This window comes from Copidosoma floridanum, unplaced genomic scaffold (assembly GCF_036245765.1).
Source record: "Copidosoma floridanum isolate Cflo_tuat_1 unplaced genomic scaffold, Cflo_Japanese_pri ptg000019l, whole genome shotgun sequence".
In the NCBI taxonomy this organism is placed as follows: domain Eukaryota; kingdom Metazoa; phylum Arthropoda; class Insecta; order Hymenoptera; family Encyrtidae; genus Copidosoma; species Copidosoma floridanum.
Window position 1 is genome coordinate 8,755,738 of NW_028321896.1, and position 10,636 is coordinate 8,766,373.

Below are 10,636 nucleotides of genomic sequence, written 5' to 3' on the forward strand. Positions count from 1 at the left end.
CATGACTAGTCGTCATATACCTTCAAGGTTCGCGTTGGTACACATAGAATTGACCTTCGATAACGTAAGTTTGGCTCACGATCGCTTTGCTTCTGTTGTCGTGGAACAAAATATTTTCAATTTCCATCTGAGAAAGGGCTGGTGTGTATCATCTAAATCGTAGAAAAGAAAAAAAATTACAACAAAAATACTACTCCTATAATCATGTGAAATATATATTTTTTATTGATAACTGTCTGGTAATCGAAACTAGTCATACGAATTAAATTGACCGCAATGAGTATAACGCAGTTGAGGATGCGAAAAATAAAACTTGAGTAAAAAGGGCCAAGATAACTTTTCAAAAACGCGATCGCAAAACTACCATATGATACAAATTTTTTACACAATTAACGCGTTACTTGTCATTTTGAAAAACTTATTCAATTTTCCAATATTTACAATATAGGTAGGATAAATATAATGCCATCATTGAAGCGCGTAGGAGTTGTCTCCGCGACCTCGTCATCGATCGAAAGTAATTAAAAAAAAAAAAAAAAAAAAAAACAACAACAACAACAACAACAAAAAACAACAAAAAACAGAGATAACTTCATTCGTCGACGCATCAATATTTTCGGCGTTTACAGCAAATCAGTGTACTCAAGTTGAAAAAAAATATTAAAAAATGAAAAACAATAAGTATCTGAGAAGAAATGACAAAACATGCGCTACGCGCTTACCTTCGTGTTTAACGCGTACAAGAAAAAATTCTTTGATTATCATGTCGGACTGAATATGTGTGGCATTTTACGAATTTTTCAATATATACGTACATATGTAACTTTTCTGCGATGTTTTTTCGTAGCGCTTAGTACAAAATTTTCATACAAAAAATTGTTCTACAAAAAGGACCCCAAAAAAAAAACAATTTTCCAAGTTACTCTTTAAGAAAAAAAAAAAAAAAAAATAACGTTATTCTATGAATGTCCTGTATCGTTGCACGAAATAAGACATGGAAAAATATTAGCAAAAAAATGAGTTAAGTTTTACGTAAAAGGAGGTATGGTTCCAAGATTAACTTAAGATTGCCTTTTGAATTTTACATACATTTTAGCAAGTATTGAACTAAAATGTTCACTGCACTTATTTCACCATTTTTTTATTTAAGAAAAACTTTTTTTTTTAACTGTTACAGAGCAATGAAAATAGGAGTTTAAAAAATGAGGAGATGGAGAAAGCCTAAAAAATGACCCCATAACTGTATTCTAGATAAATTCGTAATAGATAAAAGTATCTTTGCTGATAACTCGATGTCGTCTACTATTTATCCTTCATCTTTTTGGGAAGGGAGCAACATAATATATACTTTTTTTTATCGATGTCACGTGAGATATGAACGTTCGATAATTGATGTTTTTAGAATGTAAACATTACAATAATATACAATAAACACTCAACGAGAGCATATAGATTGATTTAAAAACTGATCAACGTCGAATATGTCTAAAATGCGCTGCTACCTGATTGCAGACTCGCGGCTGATGTAAGGGGAAATAATCCCTGGTCGTCTTCATTCCAATAGTTGATAATTGGTTGATGAAAAATTGCAAACAAATTTTATTTCATCTCTATTATTATTAGCAATATTGTGTGTCTCTTTTTTCAAAAGTACACCCAGCACTTTTTCTCTCATTTTAGTTGACGAGACTCTCTACTACACTGATCCAAATAGAAAGTCACTTTAATTAAATATCAGTTTGAGTTGTACTAAAAAATTTAATATTACATTCATAAAACTGTTATTTAAAAAAAAAAAAATTATTATTATCGTATTATCAGACTAGCAGAGAGGGAATAAAGGGAAATTAATGTCCACACCGAATTCTGCGTACGTTGTCAGAGAGAAAAAGGAAAAATATCATTATATCTGATACTGTTATGTTTGAGCTGTAAAAGGATTCGTGATAAAAAGAATAATAATAATAAAACTGCGTATAACTAAACGTATATTATGGAGGCGGTGACAATAACGACGTTGACACGATTGATACACATGCAAAAGGCGCAGAAATAAAAAAAAAAAAAAAAAATTAGCACACAAACAATTGCATATCAAAAAATACGATGTATACATGCGAAAGTGCTAGATTGTTATCGAGAGCAGATGGAAGTCTGTAAAAAGTACATTCGAGATTCGAAAAGCTTGGCGCGACATTTGATAACAACCTTAATAAATTGCACTCACTTGGGGGGGAAAAAAAAAGTTCTTGTTACGTGGCAAACAAACGTGTATTTTAATTACTTATACTGCTGACCGTAAAAACCAAAGCGTATCAGAGCACGATTTCTCTCGTTCTTCTACTTCTTACTGTAAAACGAATTTCACCTTGTCGAGGATATTGAAAAAAAAAATCTGGTTTGCGATCGGCGTTAGGTCGATTATATGCTATTGACTACAAAAACTCTTTTCAGTTCAATTGTGCTTGATAATTAATAACTATGAAATGAACATTTTGTCATTAAATCAAATGTACAATTGGAAAACCCCGAGACTTGAAAAAGTACTAACAAACACTTTTAAAAATGAAAAATAAAAATCGATGAGGAGTTTTGGCCTAATGTATGTGTTACATCGATGTATGTTGAATCTTAATCTATACATTTGCGTCACCGATACGTATCTATAACCGAGTACCAAAAATTAAGTTAAAAATGCGAGAAAAAAAAAGCTTTGTTCGAATGAAAAATTGCGAGGCTCGTCCACACATGCCAAACGAAAACTGGAATAATTTTCAATAATTTTCTAAATGGTTGAGAAATACATTTTATTATTTACCTTCCAACTCTACGTATTATCGAACTGTGTAATCGCGATCACACGATGTCCTAATGTCACGATGTGTTACCTAAAATAACTATCGATTAGGTATTTTCCGAGGATGTGTACTGTAAAAAATTTGTTCCAGAAGTGTTATGTATGTGCTTTATCTATATATAATATATTCATATACAAGACCCTAAAAAATATTATAAAGCAATAAAGAATATATAATATATTTTTGAACTCAATAAATCGACAAACGTACGAAAATTCAAACGATTATCATTATTTACCGAAAATCCCGCTTCGCAACTACGACTGGCAAATAATAATCTTTATCGCATTAAAAAAATTAATGATTCTGAGATACAAAAGCAGATTACACGGCGGTTTAGATTATAAGTATATAAAAAATTTTTTTTTTATTCACACGCTGATATAAAAAAAAAAAAAAAATCTCAACTAATACCTACTACTTGTATGAACAAAAAACAAGAAAAAAATACATTTTCAATGATCTCCTGTTACTATCAGTACACATGAAAGACAACAAGATTGAACAATGTTATAAATGTATTTAATGTTTGTAATACAACACTATATTACAAATACCGAATATCTATTTTTCTCGTATAGCTTTGAGACTGTTGTACTGCATAAAAATGATAAATTAATATACTCATAACAAATAGATGAATTGCAATTATAGTTCTATACATCTCCGAGACGGAAAAATTTTCCGATTTCGTTGAGAAAAAAATATTTAAAAAAAAAGTACACACTGAACTTATATGAAATGTATAATAGTCTATAATTTTTCATATTGTTGTACGGAAATTTTTAAGTTTATATTAAAATGTTTTTGTGCATTCATAAAGAAATACGGTGTTTATCACTTATTAAAAATATCCCATTTTCCCAGATCAACCGATCCCTTCCACAGCATGTTAATAGCTGTAGCGATGCCGTCACGATGGTAAGTGACTATATAGAATAACTATCGATGCCGTTAGTTGCAGACTGTGATTCTACAGCTGCACAAGGAGCACAATGCAGTGGTACGAAACTCGTTCGTCCAGTGCAATTTAAGTGTATGCGTCGAATTGCACGGGGCACGACAATTGTGTCAGATCAATGATTATTGCATAATGTTTAACTTTCTTTTTTGCATCCAGCGATACACCCACCAATTGCAAACCCATGTAATTGGGTTTGTGGTCCGTTAGTTAAATAAATAAATGTGGTACGAAAAATGTCAAAGTTATAATAATAACAATAAACAAGTAAGGGGTTTTACACTTTTTATTTTGTTTCCTTATTAAATGTTACATCATATATAAAGTTTGAATAAGAAATTTAAAACTGTATCGAAATAAAACGAAAAAAAAGGTAGTGGATGGTGTGCTGAACGCACACAAACACACTTGTCATAAATGTGTATATGTACATATGCACATGTATACGCAGTCATAAAATACTAATGTAGTAAGAAGTATTTAATAACAAGCAACTTTTTTTCAAACTAAACTATAGATAATATAGTATAACATTTTGATGAATATTGAAACGCTTACAAACTGCGAGTTAAAACAAAATCTGAATGAGAGAAACCTCCCGTACTTACTTCTGGACAACAACAAAAAAATCTAGAAAAGTGCACAAGTTTTTTTTAATAGTTTCATCGTTTAATGCAAAAAATTGCAATGACACCTTCAATTTTATAGAATCATAGAAACTTTATGTGTTGCATACAAAAATAGCGTAAATTAAAAACTACTTATAGATTCGATTTTTCGTGAAACACTCCACAATAATTTCTGAAAGACATCGTCTGATCAAGTTTTTCGTTCATTGAAAAAGTAGATATATATGGCATGTCAATACGGAAAAAATTTTGACCAACAAGAGTTTGAAAATTTTCAAACCGAAATTCTTCCTATGTTCGTGGTAGTGCGAATTTCATGCAGCTATTGTTTCAAACTTAGCAGTACGAAAAATTTTAAGTCACAATGTCTCTGGTGTCAAACTTTTTTTACATGCACCCATCATTTGATCTATAGAGGGTGGTCTTAAGATGTCAACTTTCAAAAATCTATATACAATGATTTTGCGTTAATTTACATCATTATTTCTATTTTAATTTTCACTTCAAGTCAAATCCTACCATCTTTTATAAAAAAATACAATACACATTGCAAAATAAACTATAGATAATAACTTACATACAGTTGATAGGAAAAGTCGTGATGTACCTCACAGTTTAACCTTTTATCTAAATATAACAAGAAATTAATGGGTCTGTGTCTCTACCAGAAAAATAATGTTGATTAAAATATTTGTTCAGAACTTGAAATAAATTTAATTTTTTTTTTTTTTCAAGCCGAACGCACTGTAAAAATACGTCAAAAATAAAATTAACCTAATTAAAAAGAACAAGAAAAAAAAAAAAAAAAAAAAAAGAAAGAAATTTCCACAGCTTATGTTTTGTCATGAAATTTCAGATAGTGTATTTTCAACGCCTTCAAATTCGGATACTTTACCTTGCATTTAGGACATGCCGTGCTCTGGCAGTTCTTTACAGTATAATTCGTCAAGTCGGTCTCGGTCCAAAGATAGCTTTTTTCACCACCAGACTGGTGATAAACTTCTTTGTGCAGTGCAAGCATATGTTTGGTCATTGCGACCTTGGAAAACACGTGCCTGTCGCATAGCAGACAATTGTAAATCATACTAGTATGCGTATTCTCGTGGTTCTTTAAGGCGCTATTGCTGTTGAAAATAAGCTTACAGCCCGGCGAAGTGCAAGGGAAAGTAGATTTCGGCTTGTGCTTATGAGCAAAGTGGAGCTTTAGATTGGCGAGGCCAGGGAACTTTTTACCACAGACGTTACAGCGGAAAAAACCTTGAGAGCTCGGTATGGACCGATGCACGAGCTGCTTATGCTGATGTAGAACGCTCAAGTTGGGGAAGGAGGTTCTACATATCGAGCAAGTAACTTCCTTTTTCTTGGACACGGCGGGCTGCATCTGCAACTGTCCCGTGGTCGACGAAGACCCAGAGTAGTCCGAGCCAGGTTCTTCCTTAACGGTGGACACGTCCATATACTCAGACGGCGGCTCCACGGTATCTTTTTTGGTAGGGGCCTGCGTCTGCGAGCGCACAACGCTCAAGTGGCATGGCGAGGCCTTGTGTCGCCTCAGCGTTGTATCTGTGGCAAAGTTTTTATGGCAAGTGTGGCAGTAGTGGCTCTTGGATTTTTGAAGCGACTGCAAGTTCATCATGGTAGCCGCAGGCATAGTTTTATGTAGCTTTTTGTGGCGCACGTACATCTTGCGATTGCTGTAGTTTTTGCCGCAAGTCTCGCAACGGAAATACTTCCTATTCATCATGTAATTCGCACTAGGCGTTCCAGCTTCACTTGTCACCTCGTTGTTGGTTTTACTGATGGAGTGATTGCTGAGGATAGGATTTTGCGAGTGCCACTTCATATGCTCTTGCAAGGATTTGTCATCGTTGAATCTAGTCGTGCAGAGCTCGCACTGCAGCTCGCTCGTAAAGATTCTCTCTGGTTTATTGCGCGCACAGTGCACGTCCCACAAATGATGTCTAAGAGTAGTCACATCGTTGAAGCGATCATCGCAAACCTGACATTGCAAGCTACCGATGTTGTTTAGCTGTTTTTGCGAAGGATTATTGGGAAAGGACTTACGGGCTTTAGCCGGCTTTGGAGAATTATCCGCGGGCATATTTATTCCCGAACCACTTAGTAGGTTGTCATCCATGCTAATGTTTTGATCAGATTTCAGCCGGTAGTTTGTCCGCAGATGCCAGCCTTTATGAGTTTTCATCGATTGCTCTTCTTTAAATGACTTACCACATATGTCACAAGCGTAACCGCCACGAGGCCGAGGGGGAGGTGGAGCTGGAGTTGCAGCAGGGGCCGGTGGGGCCGATTGTCGAGCAGGTGGGGCCGATTGCCGAGCAATGCGCTCAAAGTGATTTTCCTTGTGTACGTTCTGGCAGTGCTGAATAAGATTACCTTGATAGATGAAGGTCTTGGGGCACTTGGGGCACTGCAGAAACGGTTTTCCGGTAGGAGAAGTGATCTTTGGTGAAGTCTGACAATGGAATTACGTTTTGTTACGAACTGGTAAAGAATAATAAAAAAAAGAAAGACAAAATGACTTACCGATTCAGTGTTTTTCATTTGATGAGAGCGTCTGCTATGAACCCATCGGTGTTTTTCAAGTTCTTGAGAAGAGGTGAATGAATCTTTACAAATATCGCACGTCCAAATCTTCTGTTGAACCTTCAAGTGGAGATTTCTTTCGTGGCGCTTGAGATTGGCATAGTTTGAGAAATTTTTGCCACATTGATAGCAATGATGAAGACCAGGGCCAGGATCTGATGCAGCCGATACAGCTGATTCGTTGAGCGCATTGTTGCCGGCGTTGTTAGTTTGCTTGGAGGCGTCATCAAATCCATGCACCTTCATGTGCGACTCAAGAGCAATTGAACTGCTGAACATACTGCGACAGACTACGCAGGAGTAAATCTTAACTTTCAAATGGAGGTTGCGATGCTCGCTCAGCTCGTGTTTGGTGTCAAAGTTTTCGCCACAGAGTGCACAATTGAACTTTTCTTCGGTATCCGCCAAATGGTTCGAGGCATCCAGGGAATCTGCAGAATAATTGCCATCCATCTCTTGTTGCTCTTGACTCGCAGAATTGTCCTTGCCAGAGTATACCCGGTGTGTTTCATGATGTGCCAAAAACTCATCTGGACTCAAGAATTTTTCGTGGCAAATGAAGCAGGTGATTTCGCGCTTCTTGTGTTCATTGACGATGTGAGTATAAAACTTTTTAAACACAAGGTAGGTCATGTTACATTGGATGCAACGGTACGAAGTTCTTATGCTCTCCAGCAGTGTGCTACAAAGATCGCGATGCTTGACCATATTGGGCCTGTACCTGTAAATCATACCACAAAGATCGCACATGTGATTGTGAGCTGGATCACCATTCATGTACGGTCCAGCTGGTACGGAATGAGACTGTGGACCGGTGCCAGGTACACCTGAAGAGTTCAACTTGCCAGGCGAGCGGATGGGCTGAGACAGCTGCTTGTGTTGCTTGTCAGCATGGATCGCGAGATGTGTCAACAGTTCCCGACGATTGTTGAACGCCTTGAGGCACATATTGCAAGTAAAGTACTTCTCGTATCCTATTTTCGGAACTACAAGTGCGATTTTCATGGCACACTCGAACGATGCTCCACAATGCAGCTTGTACATCGACCTATCCGAGAACTCTGTAAGGCAGGCAATACAAGTGTACGGCCTGAGATCTGGCATGTGCTGCCTTATATGATTTAACGTGTGCCGGCGGTCAAAGAAGGTCTGCTTGCAAGCGTAGCAAGAGAATGTTTTCAATTGACCAATGATTGTCTTTTGGACGGGCGTTAGAGGGTCCGTCTTAATCATTTTTGCAAATTCCAGATCCTCCGAATTTACGTTTTCAGAATTTTCAATTTGCTCTTCGCTATCTACATGATGAGTGAGCTTCGACTTTTGCTTGTTTTGTACAGGCACTGGCTGCACTGGTTCACTGCAGTCATTACTATCTAAGCTATTAACAATACCGTGGTATCTGGACATATGTTGAGCATAAGAATATTTTGAATGTAGGTAAATAGAACAGTGACTACATTTCTTCTTGAATAATTTGACACCCCTGAAATGTGTATGCGGTCCACGGCGTTTGATCTTGCGGGTGATAAACCTCCTTGTTCTGAATTTTTCTACTGCATCAGCTTCCATCATCATATTGTTGCTCCCGGCATTTTGAGCTGCAATGGCCATTGGGTTGAGCAAAAGTTCACCGCTGTTCACCGACTCGACATCAATGTTACAATTATCTTCGTCTTCTGTATCCATGGGTTCTGTCTTGATTTGCACTTCAGGGGAAAAAACATCCATGCTTTCGCTGAATCTTGAAGGCTGCTCTGGTATCCCCTCATCCACCCTGCTAGTAGTTGGCACAGCATTGCTTTGTTGGACATCATCTGTGTTGGCTTCGACATGATTACTCTATAAAATTAAGATATTTTAGGATAGTAATAACAATCTCATAACCAATATACAACGTTAGGCTTACAATATCTGTTCTTGTAACTTGTACTTGACTGTTCATGCATTCTTCGTCTAATGGTTCCTCTTTTACTGTTACAAGCGGCTAAAAAGTCATCTTACTTACAGTTTCAGTTATTTCAAAGATTAAAAACTAATAATAGTAAGCAACCTTAACGTTTGTAAGTTTTGTATATATTCTGACAACAAAACAATGCTCATTAACCAAAAAAACTTACATGAACCGTCGTACTTTTCCCGCTGAACCATTGCTGAAGCTTTTCTTGGGCCTTTAGACACGTATCTTTGTAGGTGTGCCAGTGGTTTATAGTTTTGATGCAAGAGCTGCAGACTAGCGTAGGCAGCTTGTCATTTGATGTGACCTATATACAAAAAAAACATCATTTAATCAAACAGCATCAAGTTTCATAAGTAATCGTTGAATTTGACTTCATACCACAATGCTCAATCATAAAGATAGATGTGGTTCTTTTTATTTCAGAGCTGAAAGTACTCGTCTAAAACATGCATAATACCCTCACACATGATAGAACGAGGAATCTCTAAAATTCATGAGCGTTCGTAACTTCCAACGATTTGGTAAAAAAATCAACAATCCAATACCCTGAACCATTAAATGGAGCAACCGAATGCTCGGACACCGTGTCGTGTGTAAGGCGGCAAAACACTGGCGCAAACAACCTAACCTCCAATGCCTCGAGAATCGACACACACGCGCGGAAAAAAAAAATAACCCATCAGTAACTACTATCAGCAAGATCAAAACCAAAATCCAAGAGACCACATGAGAATCTCCAAACAAACGGATAAATCGAACGACGTACCTTAATGGAAAGATAGGCGCGGATCTTCTCGGCGAAGGGCACGCTGGCATCGGGCACATTAAAGATCGAGGAGCATTTCTGCCCGGTCGTCAGGCATAGCCTACAGGCGTGCTCCAAGCTATCCGAGACCACAACCACCTCATCCATGTTTGAGGCTTATTCTTCTCCTCCTCCTCCTCGAGGGATGGATCTGGACACCAGGTATTAGCTGCTATGACCACAACCGCCGCTGTTGCTTTGTCCAAATACCTTCGACATTTGTCGTGGCTACACTTTGTTCTGCAGACACCCAATACCTATCATGCGCCGGAACACACTATACACTCTGGTCTGATTCTGATCTGGTCTTTCTCATCTCATAGGTATAGGTGGCCCAGACCAGCGTGAACTAAAACTGGAATCCCAGAGAGAGAGAGAGAGACTTGCTCTTTGGCGGTGGCGTAAGGTGAAGAGAGATAAGCGTGGAAACATGGAGCCAACTCAGCCAACTAAGTACCGAGATCCTAGACCAGGGCTGTGTCACCCAGTATCGCTCACCTCGGATGGCTATAGGACCGAAAACGGTTACTTAACTCGAGGTTTTTATGACGCGATGACGAGACTACTGATGGTGGTACACCGGGTCTCTTCCTCTTCTTGTTCCGTCGTTCCCTCTCGAAACAAAACGCTATTACCAAAGAGCCAAGATGACCGCGTTTTTTTTGGAGATGTTGTCGAGACGGCTGTGTTCGATGGCAACTCTCTCAAGACTCTCGAGTGGCTTTTTCGGTCCAACCTACGTTTTTTTGGCGATTAAACCATTTAAGTAGGATATCTATACTTTTGGAGGTCGATTTTCAGGTAAAAAATAAATTGTACACT

General features: G+C 37.6%; 1 protein-coding gene across 3 annotated transcripts; it reads right to left on the minus strand.

The window, feature by feature from the left end:
* Positions 1-4,087: 4,087 nt before the first annotated feature.
* On the minus strand, positions 4,088-10,636 carry LOC106637749 (uncharacterized). Of its 3 annotated transcripts, none has more exons than XM_089592816.1 (5): positions 9,776-10,636; positions 9,176-9,313; positions 8,977-9,036; positions 6,981-8,891; positions 4,088-6,921 (listed from the first exon to the last, which is right to left on the minus strand). In XM_089592816.1, the coding sequence occupies exons 1-5, from the start codon at positions 9,920-9,922 to the stop codon at positions 5,281-5,283; spliced, it is 3,897 nt and encodes a 1,298-aa protein (XP_089448942.1). In that variant the 5' UTR covers positions 9,923-10,636; the 3' UTR covers positions 4,088-5,280. The 3 variants fall into 3 exon arrangements, with proteins under 3 accessions (XP_089448942.1, XP_089448941.1, XP_089448943.1); XM_089592815.1 differs by having other exon boundaries at positions 6,993-8,891; positions 8,959-9,036; positions 9,170-9,313; positions 9,776-10,635; XM_089592817.1 differs by lacking the exon at positions 8,977-9,036 and having other exon boundaries at positions 6,993-8,891; positions 9,170-9,313; positions 9,776-10,635.

Excerpts from the sequence above, each read along its gene's own strand:
- LOC106637749 (XM_089592815.1), bottom strand. The coding sequence starts at position 9,922 with ATGGATGAGGTGGTTGTGGTCTCGGATAGCTTGGAGCACGCCTGTAGG. Across the intron at positions 9,314-9,775 it reads GCGCCTATCTTTCCATTAAG|GTCACATCAAATGACAAGCT; the intron begins GTACGTCGTTCG and ends TTTTGTATATAG. Across the intron at positions 8,892-8,958 it reads AAGTTACAAGAACAGATATT|AGTAATCATGTCGAAGCCAA; the intron begins GTAAGCCTAACG and ends TTAATTTTATAG.